The 17,699-nt window shown below is 45.8% G+C and overlaps 1 protein-coding gene and 1 pseudogene across 2 annotated transcripts in view; one reads left to right on the top strand and one right to left on the bottom strand.

Annotated features, from left to right (window-relative positions):
* The first annotated feature begins 11,042 nt into the window (after window positions 1-11,042).
* On the top strand, window positions 11,043-11,296 carry LOC129061426 (NADH dehydrogenase [ubiquinone] 1 alpha subcomplex subunit 3-like; annotated as a pseudogene).
* A 3,427-nt stretch (window positions 11,297-14,723) lies between these two features.
* VAV1 (vav guanine nucleotide exchange factor 1) overlaps window positions 14,724-17,699 on the bottom strand; it is a 55,553-nt gene continuing 52,577 nt past the window's right edge. Inside the window, exons 26-27 of one of the 2 annotated variants that reach the window (XM_054562012.1) lie at window positions 16,543-16,694; window positions 14,724-15,023 (exon numbers count right to left, since the gene is read on the bottom strand). In XM_054562012.1, coding sequence (XP_054417987.1) covers window positions 14,970-15,023; window positions 16,543-16,694 — 206 coding nt within the window. In that variant the 3' untranslated portion in view covers window positions 14,724-14,969. The remainder of the gene's footprint in view (window positions 15,024-16,542; window positions 16,695-17,699) is intronic. The other variant, XM_054562013.1, reaches the window with a different exon arrangement.

The raw sequence follows: 17,699 nt of genomic DNA, 5'->3' as shown, positions 1-17,699 counted from the left end.
ACTCTCTCCAGGGGAGCGTACGATGGCCGCCAGCAACTCCTGTCCTATGTCCTACCTCCTTGGCACCCCCAGCAGGAAGAGGACACCCCTTCCCACCAATTCCAGCCAAAGTTCAAGAGTTTACTTCTATTGGGCCAACATGACTGAACCAATCACCATGGACAGGGGAAAGGAATATTCCGATTCATCATGCCCAGGTGCTGGGCTTGGCCCTGGGGCTGGACCACGGGATCAGCCCCACCTGAACCATGTGACAGTGAGTGAGTAGTGAGTAGGAGAGGGGTGACTCCCAGACAGAAAATTATGGTGGTTTTGCCAAAACAAGGGGAGTGGGAGCTGAGCAGGAAACACCAACATTGTCACTATGGAAACAGAGTGGGGTCGTTGTTTTTTTCTCCCAGTAGAGGCGATAGATCATACTAAGCCATCCTGACTTTCCTATCTCTCCCAAATGAAAAATGGGAGGTTTTGTGAGCTTGTGGAAAGAAGCAGCACTGTCCTATAGAACTTTCTGTAACGATAGAGTATTCACTGTCTGTGCTGTCTGGTATAGGAGCCACTAGCCAGCACGTTGCTGTTGAGCATTGGAAAACTGTCTGGCAGCACCGAGAAACCAAACGTTAAATTTTCATTACTTTAATTCCAGTCGCCACGTGAGGCTAATGGCTAGTGTAATTGGACGACATAGAATCAAAGCCTGCCGAATTCTTCGGTGAGCACTGTGTAGAAACGTGAGGCCTCCAGCGCATCCTGACTTCAGAAAAAGAAACTCTTGCCCTTGTCTGCTGGCGGGGAAACTTCCTGAGTCTCAGGGGCGGTTTCCCTGAGAGCGAAGAGAAGTCTGCACTGTGTCCATGGGGCTGGCAGTGAACGTGGCACCTTGTAGTGAAATAACTGTAACATTGTGACTACAATCAAGGTTCTTCCTTATCTCCAAAGTGCCTGTGGTGTACGTGAAAGAGACATTTCTAATTAATAGATCAGCCCCTCTTGAATTTGATAGAAACAGAGGAGAAAGGGGTTTGATTAACCCACGATCCTTTCAACTTGGCGTGTTCTGCACAAGTGAAGTGTGTTTTCTGCAATGGAGCCAAGCCCCGCCTGGCCTGGTTTACTGTCAGGACCCTCTTCCCTGCGTGCGGCCCCGTGACCCCAGCCTGCCAGGAGCGCTTGCTCGGAGACTCTCAGAGGTGGTCACCAGTGCAGCCTGCAAGCGTAATCTGGATTGTCATACTGACAGTAGCCTGCCCCCCGCCCCCCACTTCATCAAGGAAGGAAAAGATGACAAAGGCTCCCATTGTCCCCAAGCAAGTGAGTTTGTTCAGTCCTGAGACAGAGAGTGGGAGGTTTGGGCGGAGCAGGGCTGGGCAGACCATGAGGAAGGGTGGGCGACTCCAAGTCAAAAGGTCAGGGACTGAAATGGGGCAGAAGGGGGAGAGTCAGTTATAATTATGTCCAGAGTGACGACTGGGCGCCTGTGGGCCCTCCCAGCTCTGGTTCCTGCCAAAGAATGCCCTTGCTGCCTAGGATAAAAGCAGCTTACGGAACACATGGGTTCTCTGAGCCAGGCCCCGATTTCGTGTTCCTCTTTGTCAACACAGAGAGGAGAAACTTCTTTCTCCTTCTTGCTTAGAGGGACAGGCTAAGTGGCAGATAACCTCTCTCTAGATGGGAGATGGGTGCTTTAAAAACAAGACTGCAAATTCTTAGTTTCCCCATTGAGATGGGAGGCAGGGGCTTGTCTCTGTTTTTTCCCCTTGGATCTGGATGGGCTGGGACTGCTTTGCCCAATGAAGTCTGGAGGAAGTGACACTGTGACATCTGTGGCTGGGTCATAAAACGTCATCAGCTTTCGTCTTCTTTTCTGGAACCCTCAGGCTTGGAGATCTGAGCTACCAGGAAGAAGCCTGACTAGCCTGAGGTTACGATGCTGAAAAGGCCACGAGCTGAAGCTTCGGCTGGGGAGCCTCAGAGGGGCTCCGCCTTCCAAGCCGCGGGCAGCAAGGCACCGTTTATGAGCGTGGACCCTCTGGACCAACACACCCGCCACTGAATGCTCCTGGGTGATCACTGTCAGCACCGCCTGGAACAGAAGAATCACCCAGCCGAGTCCTGCCTACGTCGCTGACCCACAGAATCATGCAATTTAATACAATATAATCATGGTTGCTGTGTTCAGCCACTAAGCTTTGAGAGAGCTACATGAAACAATGGGAAAATGATTATACAGGTTGTTTTATTACTACTCTCCGGATGCCAACTGCAGAGGATGAGTCAGGAAAGACGGTGTATGTAAGGTGACTGTGTATGTAATATACTTCCTCAAGTGACACACTTCCTGCTTGAATGTCAAAGTGCTTTGATTCATAATGTCAAGTTGACAGACAGAAACTGTCAGGTTTCTGGGGCTGGGAGACGGACGGGGCTGCCAAGTCCTACGACGCCAGCACTCAGAGTGAGTGGAGCCCTGGGGCTGCAGCTCTGGGTGACATCGTGGAAAAATTGGTGTATTGTTGTCACACTGCCTGGTTGGAGTCCTGCTTAGAGCTGGTGAGCTGTGTGACCCACAGACAGGTGATTTACCTGTGATTAGCCTCAGTTTTCTCTGCTATTAGACGGCACTACTGATGATGCCTACTTCACCGAACTGCTTGAAGACTTTATAAAGGCATTTGTCACAGCATTTGAAGTCCCTTTCTCCATGTATGAGTCACGGAGGGTGGTAGGAAGGAGGCTTTGTCCCTGTTTTGGAGTTGGAAGCCAGATTTTTGCTCTGCTGGGTTCCCTTACAGCTAAGTGACATGTCATAGGCCATGTGACTCAGGCTCAGCCAATCAGGCACTCTTGTCCCAAACTTTGAACTAAGAGCTAAGTTACAAAGAAAGCAAATGTAGAAGAATCCTTTCTGGGTGGCTCAGGAATGGTAGCCCAATCAGCTCCCAAAGGCAGCGGTGAGGACAGTGGCCAAAAGTGCCAGGTCACGTGGTCCCAGCTGCCTGTGTCTGGGGTTAGAGCAGGGACCCTCACCAGCCTGGTTCTGGGGTGTGACTTTGGCTGTGCTTCAGAAAGTGGAGTCTCCCATTGTCTCTTCGCCCTTCCTGCCTCTGCTTCTCCTCCTTCCCCGCAATTCTGTGACATCTTCACATCCTGCCATCAATTCCTTAACTGCTTAAATCAGCCCGAGTAGGTATCTGTTACTCACAGCTGAGAAGCTTGACTGATACTCTGTTTGTAAAGTGAGTAGCACTGTATCAGACACAGAGAAAGGTCTCAGTAAAGGTCAATTGATTTTCAATCAAGGTACAAAAGGAATTCAATGGGGAAAGGATTGTCTTTTTCAACATATCAGGCTAGAACACTTGAATGTCCGTATGCAAAACAAAAGCAAACAAAAAACCTCAATCCATACCTATCCTCTAAACAAAAATTAACTTGAAATGAGTCATAGACCTAAATGTAAAACTAAAACTATAAAACTTTCAGATGACTTTGAAGAAAATCTTTGTGACTGGAATTAAGCAACAATTTCTTATATAGGACAAAAAAAACCAAATGGTAAAGAAAAAACTGAGACATTGGACTTCATCAATATTTAAAATTTTTGTTCTTTCAAAGACACTATTAGGAAAATGAAAAGCCAAGAACCTATATATTGGGAGCAAATATTTGCAAAACACATAACTTATGAAGGATTTGTATCCAGGGTAAGTAGATAAAAACTCTCAAAACTCAATTTTAAAAAGAAATTCAATTTCATTATAAAACAACCCAATTTAGAATGTTCAAGGACTATCTGTTCTCCACTGAATTACCTTTGTTGAAAATCAGCTGTCCATTTATATTTGGACCTATTTCTGGACTCTATTCTGTTTCATTGATCTATTTGTCTGTCTTTACACCAACAGCACACTGTCTTGAATACTGTAGTTTTATAACGTCCTGAAATCAGATAGTGTTAGTTCTCCAACTGTGTTATTTTTCAACATTGTTTTCAGTATTTAAGGTCCTTTGCATTTCCATATGAATTTTGGAATCAGCTTCCAAATTTCTGTAAAAACCTACCAGGCTTTTGATCAGAATTGCATTGCATCTATAGTTCAATTTGAGAAGAATTGACATCTCAACAATATTGAGTCTTCTGACTCGTAAACAAGATCTCTCTACATTTATTTAGGTTTTCTTTCATTTCTCTCAGCTTTATAGTTTTCAGTCTGTAAGTCTTGCACATCTTTTGTCAGATTTATTGCTAAATGTTTCTTATTTTTTATTTATTGTGAATGGCATTGTTTTTTTAAATTCCAGTTGTTTATTGCCTATATATAGATACACAATTGATTTTTGTATAATCATCTTGTATCCTGCAACATTGCTGAACTCACTAACTCTAGTAGCATTTTTATAGATTCTATCAGATTTTTCTACACAAATGATCATGTCAACTGCAAATTTTACTTCTTCTTTTCTAATCTTAATGCATTTTATTTCTTTTCCTTGACTCATCAAAATGGCCATAGCCTCTAGTACATTGTTGAACAGAAATGGTGAGAACAGGCTTCCAGCCAAGATGAAGGTGTAGGTAGATATGCTTCACTTACTCGCACAACCAAAAGAAGGGTAACAACCAATTTGAAAACAAAAAACAACCAGAACTGCCAGAAAATCAAACTGTAGGGAAGTCAGACAACCAAGGAGTTAAAGAAGAAACATTCACCCAGACTGGTAGGAGGGGCGGAGATGGACAGCCGGGGTAGAGAGGACACGCAGCAAGGCAGCAAGTGGCAGACCAGGCAGTTCCACATTTGTGTGCAGATAAGCCAGGAGGAATAACTGGAGAGTAAGACAGGCTGTGCAACCCAGGGCTCCAGCATGGGGAAGTAAAGCCTCAAAACCTCTGGCCGTAAAAACCTGTGGGCGTTGTGGCAGTGGGAGAAACTCTTAATCTCACAGCAGAGTTTGTTGGAGGATCCCACGGGATCCTAGAACATACACAAGCCCACCCATGTAGGGATCAGCACCAGGGCAGCACCTGAAAGGGCACAATTTGCTTGTGGGAAATGAGGGAAATGATTGAGAGTGGGGAGAGAGCCAATTAAGTGGTATTGTTCCCTCTGACCCCTCCCCCACATACAGCACCACAACGCAGCAAAGTGGGTTGCCTCGTCCAGGCAAATACCTAAGCCTCTGCCCCTTATAATGTAACAGGTATGCCAAAACAAAGAAATATGGCCCAAATGAAAGAACAGATCAAAGTTCCAGAAAAAGAACTAAGCAATGAGGAGATAGCCAACACATCAGATGCAGAGTTCAAAACACTGGTAATCAGGATGCTCACAGAGATGACTGAGTAAGCTGCAAAATAGAGGAAGAAATGAAGGCTATACAAAGTGAAATGAAAAATATACAGGAAACCAATAGTGAAGGGAAGGAAACTGCGACTCAAATCAATAATTTGGAACAAAAGGAAGAAATAAACATTCAATCGGAACAAAATGAAGAAACAGAAATTCAAAAAAATGAGAGACTCAGGAACCTCTGGGACAACTTTAAACATTCCAACATCTAAATCATAGGGGTGTCAGAAGGAGAAGAGGAAGAGCAAGAAATTTAAAACTTACTTGAAAAAATAATGAAGGAGAACTTCCCCAATCTGGCAAAGGAAGTAGGTTTCCAGAAAGTCCAGGAAGCTCAGAGAGTCCTGAGTAAGTTGGACACAAAGAGGAACACACCAAGGCACCTTATGATTAAATTAACCAAGATTAAACATAAGAAGAGAATCTTCAAAGCGACAAGAGAAAAGCAGAAAGTGTCCTACAAAGGAGTTCCCATAAGACTATCAGCTGATTTCTCAGAAGAAACCTTGCAGGCAAGAAGGGGCTGGCAAGAAGTATTCAAAGTGATGAAAGGCAAGGACCTACATCCAAGATTACTCTATGCAGCAAAGCTATCATTTAGAATGGAAGGGCAGATAAAGTGCTTCCCGGATAAGGTAAAGTTAAAGGAGTTCATCGTCACCAAGCCCTTATTATATGAAATGTTAAAGGGACTTATCTAAGAAAAAGATCAAAACTATGAACAGTAAAATGACAACAAACACAACTATCAACAACTGAACCTAAAAAAAAAAAACCAAAAAAAAAAACACCTAAGCAAAAAACTAGAATAGGAACAGAAATACAAATGGAGACCACATAGGGAGTTATCAGCAGGGAGCGGGGAGAATAGGGGAAAAGGTACAGCAAATAAGACACATAACTGGTAGGTACAAAATAGACAGGGGGAGGTTAAGAATAGTATAGGAAATGGAGAAGCCAAAGAACTTATATATATGACCCATGGACATGAACTAGGTGGAGGGGGAAATGCTGGTGGGAATGTGGGTACAGGGTGGAGGATGATAAAGGGGAGAAAAAAATGGGACAACTGTAATAGCATAATCAATAAAATATACTTTAAAAATTTAAAAAAAGAAATAGTGAGAACAGACATCCTACCTATACCTTGTCCCCTATACAAAAATGAACTCAAAATTGTTTATAGGCCTAAATGTAAAAATATAAAACTATAAAGCTTCCTGAAGGAAGAGAACATTTTCGTGACCTTGGGTTAAGCAAATATTGCTCAGATATAACACCAAAAGCATGAGCCACATAAAAAGAATTGGTAAGTTGAACTTCGTCAAAATTTAAAACCTCTGCTCTTTGAGTAACACTGTTAAGAGAATGAAAACACAAGCTACAGGCTGGGGAAAAATATTTGTGAATCATACAGGATCTGGCACAAATAATGCTCCTTTTCACTACAAAATCATAAACATGTAATTCTGTAACATAATAATATCACACTCAAGCACACCATATGACACTTTAGGTAAAGTATAGTTTAATTATACTTTAGGTATAATTAAAACTATAAATTATTACACCCATATTATTACCCTACCAACCACACTCAAGCAGGCCTTACTCCTGCTGCATACTGCATATCTAATAGAGGACTCGTAGCCACAATATATAAAGAACTCTCAAAACTCAGTATTAAGAGAATAAACAACTCAATTTGTAAAACTGCCAGGAGATTTGAACAGACATTTCACCAAATAAGATCTAGATGGAAAATAAGCACCTAAACAGATGTTCTGCATCACTAGTTGTTAAGAAAATGCAGATCAAAACCACAGTGAGGTGCCACTACACATCTCGTAAAATAACTAAATGAAAAAGACTGACTGTACTGGGATGACTAGTGTCATTCAAAAATTCATGCCTACTGAAACCTCAGAACGTGACCTTATTTGGAAGTAAGGTCTATGCAGATGTTAATTAGCTAACCCAAGGTCACATTGGATTAGGGTGGTGAAGACACAGAGACACAGAGGCAAATGCCCTGTGAAGACAGAGACTGAGATCAGAGCGATGCATCTATAAGCCAAGGAAGGCCTGGGGCCACCAGAAACTGGCAAAGGCAAGGGAGCTTTGTCCCTGAGAGCCTTCCCAAGGAACCATCCCTGCTGGCACCCTGATATTGGACTTTTGGCCTCCAAAACTGTGAGAGAATACGTTTTTGTTGTGTTAAGCCACTCAGCTTGGGGCAGTTTGTTTCCGCAGCCCTTGAAATCTAATATAACAACCATTCCAAATGTTGGCGAGGATGTGGAGCAACTGGAACTCTCCTACAGTGCTGACAGGAATGTAAAATAGTCCATCCCCACTGGAAAAGAGTTCGACAGCTTCTTAAAAAGCTAAACACACTGCCACAAAGAGTAAGACAAATACTGTATGATTTCACTCATATGTGGAATCTAATGAAGAAACTGAACTAACAAGGAAAGCAGAGACTGACTCATAGATAGAGAGCAGGATGGCAGCGAAGGGGTGGGGGAGGAGGTTAGGAGTGGAGGGATCAAGCACAAAGGAAAAAGGGCCATGGAAAATTGGTGGTGATTGCGAGGGCTGGGGTATAAGGGGACTGAGTGATATGGAAAAAATACAATTAAAAATGGTTTTAATTAAACACATAGCTGCCATATGATCCAGCCATTCTGCTCCTCAGTATTGACCCAAGAGGAGAGCAATCGGAAGGAGAACAGTGTCCCCCACCCCCCGGAGAGGTCCATACCCTAATCCCCAGAGCCTGTACATTACATGGCAAAAGGGACTTTGCAGGTGTGATTAAGTTACAGAACTTAAGATGAGGAGATTGTCCTGGGTTATCTGGGTGGCCTAGTGTAATCACAAGAGTCACTGTCGCTGAAAGAGAGAAGCAAAAGGGCATCAGAGTGAGGCCGTATGAGAAACCTTGACTGGCCATCGCTGCCTCTGAAGATGGAGGAAGGGACCATCAGGTGGCTTCTAGAAGCTGGAAAAACAAGGACACCCCATCCCCAGAGCCTCCAGACGGAATGCAGATGTGCTGACACCTTGATTCTAGCCCAGTGAAAACCATCTGGGGACTTCTGACTCTTAATTTGTGTTAAGTCACTACACTGGTGGTAGTTTGTTATGGCAACTATGGGAAACTATAATATAAAATATACAGGGCCTGGCAGAAGCAAGGCCTGCTTGAGTGTGGTTGGTAGGGTAATAATATGGGTGTGATAATTTATAGTTTTAATTTGACCATTTCACCTAAAATGTCATATGGTGTGCTTGAGTGTGATATTGTTATGTTACAGAATTACATGCTTATGATTTTGTAGTAAAAAGGGGCATTGTATGGGCCAGACCCATATATCCATGCAAAGACTTTTATACCAATGTCCATAGCTTTCTTTGTAATAGTCAAATACCCATCTACGGGTGAATGAATAAACAAATTATGAACTATCATGCAGTGGCATCCGCCTGCTCACCTGTGTGATTACCCTTATATGGCATTCTGGAAAAGCAGAACTACAGGGACAGAAAATAGAAGAGGGATTTCAACAGCTACTGTGGGTAATGGGAATGACTACAGAAGGTTACAGGAGAACTTGGGGGCGGGGTGATAGAAATTCTACACTTAAATTGTAGTGGTAGTTACAAAATTGTATGCATTTGTTAGAACTCATAGAACTGTACCCCTCAAGGGTGAATTTTACTATAAACTGTACCTCAATAAATTCGACTTAGGAAGAAGTGAGAGGAAGGAAGCAAGGAAGGAAGGAAGAGAGGGAGGGGGAGGGAGGGAGGGAGAAGGGGAAGGGAAGGAAGGAAGGAAGGAAGGAAGGGAGGGAGGGAGGGAGGGAGAGAGAGAAAGGGCCCTGGCTGGTGTGGCTCAGTTGGTTAAGCATTGTCCTACAAAACAGAAGGTCAAGGTTTGATTCCTGGTCAGGGCACATGCCACCCCCACTGAGGAGCATGCGAGAGGCAACTGATTGATGTTTCTCTCCCTCTCTTTCTCCCTCCCTACCCCTTTCTCTAAAAACAAATAAATAAAATCTAGAAAGAATGAGAGAGAGGGAGGGAGGAAGGGAGGAAGGACGGAAATAATTAAGGAAAGAAATCAAATCTAGACGGGACTGCACATTCCTCTGCTAAGACACCAGGAGGAACTAAGGCAGTACCTTACAGAACCTATCAAGAGACAAAAATCCCATTAGACAAAAGGATCGAAAGCCCACGCCTCGCAGATACTTTCCATTAGAAGCAATAAGGCTTCTAAGAGCCTTAAAGGCATTGTTCTATCGCAGCCTAAATAGGGGCCCAAGGTAGGGAAGGGCTTATCTTGAAGAGATTTGTTATTTTGACTTTAACAGTGTGAACCTCGATAAGATTCAAAGAAAACGCATAAAGTTTCAGCAGACTTGCTCTGGTCAAAGCAGTGTCACCTGGGACTGAAAGGAATGGAGTCGGTACAAAATGAAGTGAGGCCTTTGAGTCCCCAAAGTCCTAAGGACAGCGAGCAAGCTGGGAAAACCTTTCAGCTGCAACCAGGCTGTGTTTTACGGCAGAAGAAGGATGGCTCAGAGTCATACCCAGGGAGCAATACTGCATCTGAACCAATTGGCAACACTTTCTAACATTTGTTCAGCTGGATTCAGAATTGCTATGCATCAATGATTGCTGCATTAGCTCCCATTTCCTCCTCCTTCGAACGGGGAGTGTCCATGCCGATCGTCCTATGCCTGTCTCCCTAGGGCATGTTGTGTACGAGAGGCAGACAACTTGCTCTTTGGTTCACACCTCTTCAGGTCAACAAGAAAGGTGCTCAAGGAGCCGTACCCAAGGCATTGTACCTGAGAAGCCTCACCTGTACATGGACTTGATTTAAATAGCATCCTGAGTTTTGATATAAGCCTGATCCTGTAATGGTCTTAAAGGGGGGGGGGATGTTTTGCCTTTGAGAGGAATGGAAATTGTGGCCAGAGAGCAGACTTGGAAGGCTCTATTTTCTAAAAATGGTTGCAACAATATTTTCCATTTCATTGGTCCTTCTAGAACTTTGCAACTTCTCCATCAAGAGGTAGAATCTATGTTCCATCCCCTTGAACTTCAGTCGGCCTTTCTGACTGGATCATATTGAGCACAGCAAGTTACTTCGGAGGCTGTTTGATTTCTGAGGCTAAGTCTCAAAAATATTCTTAAAACCCAGCCACCATACTATGAAGAAGCCCAAGCAGCCCCCGAAGAGGCACACAGGGAAAGGAACCAAAGTCCTCATTCTAGTGCCGCAGCTGAGCTCCTAGCCAACAGTTTGCACCAAGATGCCAGCCATATGGGTCTTAGAAGTGGATCTTCCCGCCCCCAGGTGAGCGGCCTCAGCTGCAGCCCCATGGAGCAGAGACAAGCTGACCCCACTGAGTCCTGTCCAAATTGCTAATTTATGAGCAAAATAAATAATTATCATTTTTTCAAGCCACTAAATTCTGGGTGGTTTATTTCACAGGAATGAATAAGCAGAGCCCTCGCCTAGAGATATTTTTAAATAATATGAAAATGACCCCAGAGCCAAAGCAATAAGAAAAGATCAATAAACATTTTAAATTGTAAAACTTCTGCATGTGAAAAAGTCATAAACAAAGTTAAAAGGCAACGTTGAGCCCGCCTGCTGCCGCAGAGACCAAGATGGCTGGGAGATTCTCCTCCTTTTCAAGAACGCCTAGGCCAAGGAGCTGGTGGTGCTCGCGCCCTTCACCTCCGTGGGCCTCGCTGCAATTCTGCCCTTCTTCAGCCCCTACACCAAGTATGCTGCCAGGATCAACCAGGGCACACCCTACAGCTACCCAGTGCCCATCCGAGATGATGGGAACATGCGCAGCGTGCCCAGCCACCCCCAGGACCCCCAGGGCCCAAGCCTGGATTGGCTGAAGAACCTGTGAATACCTCCACGGACTGGAAGGACATCCCCCTCCCCTATGGCCCACAATAAAAATGTGAAAACTTAAAAAAAAAAAAAAAAAAGCAACGTTGAAAGCTAAGGACATTCACTTGTAGGAATATACACTCCTCAAGTCCTCCCTGATCTGGTGCACAAGGAGGAGATCAAGTTCCAAAGGATCCAGAGCTCAGCCACTGTCCCCTGTTCTGCCTCTCAGGCACTGGGCTCCTGCTTCAGTGTTTTCTGTTGCTTCTTCATGCCTCCAGCTGGTGGCGCAACTGCCCTGAGTAGAAATGGTCAAATCGTGCCTAGAGCTGCTAACCGTCTCAGCGCAGAGGCTGACTGCGTTCTTTCGATACTGGAATGCCCGCTCCCTGTGGAGAAGCTGGGAGTCCTCATCCTGAACACCTGGGGTATCTTCTCAAGGCAAGGAAGGGTGCCGTGGGAGAAGCTAAGGTGGGGGGCGCTGGGGAACGAGGTGCTTCCCTGAACACGTTCCTGTCTGCCATGCGTGGGTTAGGCATTATGTGACCCGGCCGGCGGCCTTTTCTTTCAACTTCTTAACCTGCAAAACAGGAACTTTGGGCTTCCCTCTAGCTACTCACACAGGTGAAATAGCAACACTGACAGAAATAATATCAACACTGACAGAAATAACACCAACAGGAATTCTGTTACCCACCACTTCCTGAGAATCTACTGTGTGCCCAGCCCTGTACATTTGCAGACATAGGTCACTTAATATTCACAATGCCATGAGGCGGAAACTGACTGCATGCATTTGACATAGGAGGCGTCTGAGGCTAAGCGCACTGCCCAGCCTTGCAGCTGGGAGGTGGTGAGGAGCGGGTTCAAGCCTGTGCCACGGCCACAACTCCGCCGCCTCGCCCTTCCTCTCCCTCCCTGCTCCCATCTCATGCCTCCCTCCGGATTGCTTCCTCCTTTTGTCCCCACTCCTGAACAAGCCCTCACGTGGGGTACTGTGCTAGGCATTCAGGGAACGGGAGGGGGGCCTGTTAGAGCCGGTGCGCCCTGCCAGCCCCGCCCAGTCTGACCCTGCCCTCGAGGAGGCCGAGGGGGCCGCTGACTAGAGCTTGGACATGTTCCATGCGTCGTTTGTAATGGCGACACAACGGGCTGCCCATCCATAGGGATCGAACAATAACTCGTGGGACTTCTACGTACTGGAAATCTCTGCACCCACTGCAAAGAGCAAAGCCCCGTAGAACAGCAATTTTCAATCTTTTTCATCTCGTGACACACATCAACTACTAAAATTCTGTGGCACACCAAAAATATATTTTTTGCCAATCTGACAAAAAATAGGTATACTTTTGATCCATTCACACCAGACAGCTATTGTCGTTGTTGGCTGTTGTCACTGTTTTATTTGACAGTCTAAGAGAAAAGAAGCCAATGCTCCTGACTGAATAGTCAGGCATTGCACATTTCAAACTTTCTTGCAACACACCAGTTTAAAATTGCTTCTCTATGCTCCTCCATCTCTGTTTCTCCCTTACCTGGCCTCATGAGGCCACGAGTGTTTGTGCCCGGCAAGACCCTGGAATGAGGCCTCCATTGTCCCCTGTGGGTGGCCCTTCCCTGTGGTTTGAGGTGAAGGAAGCAGGTATCATTGGGCAGTGTAATGGTAGTGTCAACTGTAAAGTTAAAAGCATCATCAGGACCACTTTCTGGTGGCCAAACATGGGCTGGTATAGATACGCTTGCAAACAAGCCCGCGCACACTCCTTTTTCTGCCCCCTCCCTTCTCCCTTCCCCAAGCCCGGAAGCAGGTATCAGCCTGGAAGGGAGGGGCACTACTGCCAGTGGCCAGGTAGGCAGCGCCTGCTTTGGCTTTAACTTGGGGCTACCTGCTTTGCAATGTCCGCCTGTGTGTATGCCTTCAACGTTCATAAATGTCTGTCCCAGTGGGTGTCCGTCTGCCCAAGTCTGCCCATCAATTCCACATGTGGATGTCATCCTCTGTTACCCCTGAGGGAAGGGGAGGTCTGTCTGACTGTCCATCTATTTCAAGGGTGCCTGTTGTGTGTGGAGGTAGCGCTGTTTGGGGGTAATTCTGTGTCTGCTGGAGATTGGTGGCACACCTGTGAATCTGTCACCCCCGCCCCCCCGAGCCGTAAGCACGAAGCTGGTTGGGTATTGAATTTTGTGTCTTTTGCCAATTTAAAAATGTAAGTCTTAAGAAAATAGATCAGCATCCCCCACATGGAGGGGAAGAGTTGGGTGGGAAAGGGGGATGTTAAACTCAGAGGTGGGTGTGTCCCTGCATGGTACCAGTCCACCGCACGTCTAACTGGCTTCAGAGTGATGGGAAACAATGTTTCCTGGAGCCCGCAGGTGCCAGTCTACGGCAAGCTCTACAGGGTATCCCCACACCTTGCACATGGACGCATCCATTGTGGAGAGATGGCTGCAAAGCGGGGAGCATGCAGTTTCTCTATTATTAGAGGGAGAGTAACAGACCCTGTTGGCACCCCACTCATAGCTCTCCAGCTCTGACGACATCCACAGTCAGTGGCTCCCAAAACTCCCATGGTTCTCCAGCCACCAGGGAAGGCACTGCCTACCCACGAGCATCTCTTCAGCAATGACTGAGGGAAGCTGGTGACTAACTACCCCAGCTCCCATGCCCCTCAACTCCCAGCCATGTTCTACACCAGCTTCCCGGGGTCCTCAACAGGACTGAGCCCCCGTCGCCCACAGCCGTCACCTGCTCATCAATGCTCCTTGTACTGGCCCCTTCACTTCCTCATCTGCTTCACTCCCTACTGGATACTTCCTGGGATCATCTGCCAGATAGACTTTACTGCTCCCCCCAAAATCCTTGTCTCAAGCTGTGCCTCTGGAAAAGCCCAGCCTAAGACAGTGACGACATAACTCACCATCCCAACTAGTATTAAGGAAAAACAGCCAGATGTCTTGGATATGCTAACAGGGACGTGGAAGACCCCGAGGAACCACAGGCGAGGCAAATGCAATGACATCTCAGCACGTGGCAGGGTGACAGAAGACAACCAACCAGGTCCCAGTGGCCTCCCCAACACCCCAGAGCCAAAGCCCCTGGAATGGCAACATGACCTTGGGGAGAACAAAGGAGGCCCAGACCCAACTCAGATGAAGTGTCTACCACTCAGCAGAATTAGAAGGGCTCCAAGCAGTAATTAAGTTCTATTATAGAACTTAAGCAAACAAGCACTGGCTGGTGTGGCTCAACGGATTGGGCACTGGCCTACAAACCGTGGCATTGCTAGTTCGAGTCCCAGTCAGGGCACACTCCTGGATTGCAGGCCAGATCCCCAGCAGGGGGCAGGTGAGAGGCAACCACACATCGATGTTTCTCTCCCTCTCCCCAGCGCCCTGCCCCTCTCCCCTTCCAGCACCTCTGAACAACACCAGTCCCTCCATTCATCATTTTATTCAAAGCTGTTGCCTTGAGCCTCACCATCCTGAGGAGACCCAAGGGGAAATCAGTGTGTTATAAATTAACCACGGCAGGGCATCACCCCAGGACCCCGGGCAGCTGGACGCCGGCCCTCCATAGTCCCTCTCGGATTCTCAGCCTGCTGGGACCTGTCACAGTCCCTGGCCACGCAGCCTGCTCATCCTGGGATCACAGCCTGCAGCTTCTCGTCTTTCTGTCAGTATGCCAGAGCTCAGCAGTACTCAGAATAATCCTCCTCCACGTAGTTGGAGGGGAACCAGCCAACCTGGAAAGAGATGAGAAAGGAGTCAGGGCAGTCTCTACACTGTTCCCCCCACCCCCCGCTCCTCGACACACCAGGCAAGTTGCCTCTCACCTCAGGGCCTTGCACCTGCCGTACCTTCCACCCCTCAGATAGACACATGGCTGAACCTCCCAACTCCTACAGTTCTCTACTCACGTATCACCTTCTCAGTACAGACTTCCCAACCATCCTTTTAACAGTGCAAACCCCACTCACCCAACACTCCTTCGCCCTTTTTCCACAGTTTCTCCACAGCACTCATTGCCATCTAATCGATTCTATTTGTTATTATTTATGGGCTTATTATCAGTCTCACACATACATACAAAACCCAAACACACTACAGTGCGAGCTCCACAGGCAGGGATTTTTGTGTTTTATTCACCACTGAGTGCCAAGAGCCTAGAATAGTTCCTGACACACAGTAGATATTTAACATTTGTTGAAAGGATGCATGGATGGATGGATGGATAGATGCATGGATGGTTGGACAGAAAGAATGATGGATGGACACATGGATGGATGGATGGATAGGAGGATGAATGGATGCGCAAATAGATGGAATGATTGGATGGATGGATGCTTTTCAGTTCAGACTTTCCTGGACACACCAAAAGGCTTCCTAAAAACCTAATGGTCTTCTAATGCACACTAACCTTACCCTCGGTGGTTCTTAAAAGAACTCTTCACCTAAGCAATTATCCAGGTCCCTTTTTCACATACGTTTCCCCTCCGTAGACTGTAAGCTCCTAACCCATTTCTTTTGTATTTACTCAACAGTCACTTCTGAGAAACCATTACAAGCGAGGCAGTATTCTAGAAGCTAGGAACTCAACAACAGACAAATTAAAGAAGACTCTCTGCCTTTGTAAAACAAAAATAAAAATCAGGCAGAAACAAACTTTTGAGAAATCTTGAAGTCTCTCCTGACAGTCTGAATTCAAGCAGGCAAAAGAGTACAAAGGGAAAAATTGTTAATCCCAGCTCTGCCTCTTCATGCAGTCAATATTTACTGAGCACCTACTATGTGCCAGGCCACTGTTCCAAACACTGGTGACACTACAGTGAACAAGATAGACGTGAAACCCTCAACAATCAGCTTGCCCTGCTGTAAGTTGTCCTGACCTGCTCCTAGGGTGGGTCAGGGGTCACCCTGGGCTCTCCTGCTGCCTTGTGATTCCCCATCATCATTCTGACCACTCAGGATTGGAACTGCTTGGTTACAGGTTGGTCCTCTTCCATAGACTGAATTCTCATCAAGGTAATAATTGCAGTGGGCTCATTTTTGTCTCCTCGGCACCTGGCAGAATGCCGGGCACATAATAGGTGCTCAATAAATAAAAGCAAGTTGCACCAGTGAATAAAACCCCTACGTCCCTCCCTCCCCTTAACCAGGGAAGACCTCCACGTGAGCCACTCCCCACCTTCTCTAGCCCACAGCTCCAGTACAGTGCTAACTACGGCCATATTGCCTGGGATGCCAAGCTCTGCCTGGACTCACCCGGCCATAGATCTCCCCTCGCCACCAGCCTTGTTGCCCCTTCTTGTTAAGGATCTTGACAATGTCGCCCTCCTTAAGGTTCAGCTCCGATCGGTCCCGGGCACAGAAGTCGTAGCGGACTTTGGCTGTGCCAAAATACTTGGTGCTTCCTGCTGTGTCGGGGGAAGCAGAGGCGGTAAAAAGGTGTGGCGCAGACACCGGCCCACCACACGGGGCCGCGGGACGACACGCTCTCAGGAGGGTGACACAGGGTGCAGGGTCAGTGCTGCTTCGTGCAGAGTGCTGGGTGCCCTGTTCCCAGAGGGGACACAGTTGTACCCCCAAAATCATCCTTGCAGCCCAACCAGCATCCAAATTTAGAATATAATAGCATTTACAATTTAAAAAAAAATGGTTTGTATGTACTTATAATAAAAGAAACAGAGGAATGATGTGGAAAAATTTATTCTAAGTTGTTAAATAGTATTTTAAGAAGGACCAAGGGTCGAAAAAGAGAGGAAATGGGAGAAAGTTAAGGCGGGGATAGACATAAAGAAAACTTTTCATTTTATTGTAATTGTAATTAATTTGTAGCATTTCTGCAAATATGCTAAGATTGAACACCCATATCTATGCCAGGACAAATTGGTAAATGCAGGCAAATAGAAACATTTATTCAATTTGGTGATGTGACTAGCAACAATTTTTGGAGTCCTGATGTTCTGATGTTTTACTTTTTCAGTAATAAAACAGTTTAGTAATAAATAATTTTTAAATATCTCTTCAGAAAAATTCTTTGGACATAAAAATTTAGACACTACACAACCCATGAGACTTTTCTGAGAAATATGTTTTAGAATGCACACCATAAAAATGAAATGTGAATCAAAATAAGGAATTTCAAAAATAAAGGAAAACATGGAGACAAAAAACATAGTCTAAATAATTCTTGATCCTGTATTTGCAAGTTAAATGCAATTGTTATGAAAGGATTCCTGAAATATATATCATAATTATTTTAATTCATAGCAAACTATATCCAACCTTCCAGATAATTACCACAAATCCAGTGGGTGAGAGATGCAAAGGAAAGGGGAAGTTAAAGTGAACTAAAGGACTTGCCTTTTTGTAGGAGAAGGCTGTAGATAGTAATTAATCCTTGATATTGTTTCAAGAAT

This window comes from Pteronotus mesoamericanus, unplaced genomic scaffold, assembly GCF_021234165.1.
Source record: "Pteronotus mesoamericanus isolate MK-2021 breed Mesoamerican mustached bat unplaced genomic scaffold, CSHL_Meso_final scaffold_636, whole genome shotgun sequence".
NCBI classification, from domain to species: Eukaryota; Metazoa; Chordata; class Mammalia; order Chiroptera; family Mormoopidae; genus Pteronotus; species Pteronotus mesoamericanus.
The sequence above is the reverse complement of the archived record's forward strand: the minus strand, read 5'-3'. Positions and strand labels throughout refer to the sequence as shown.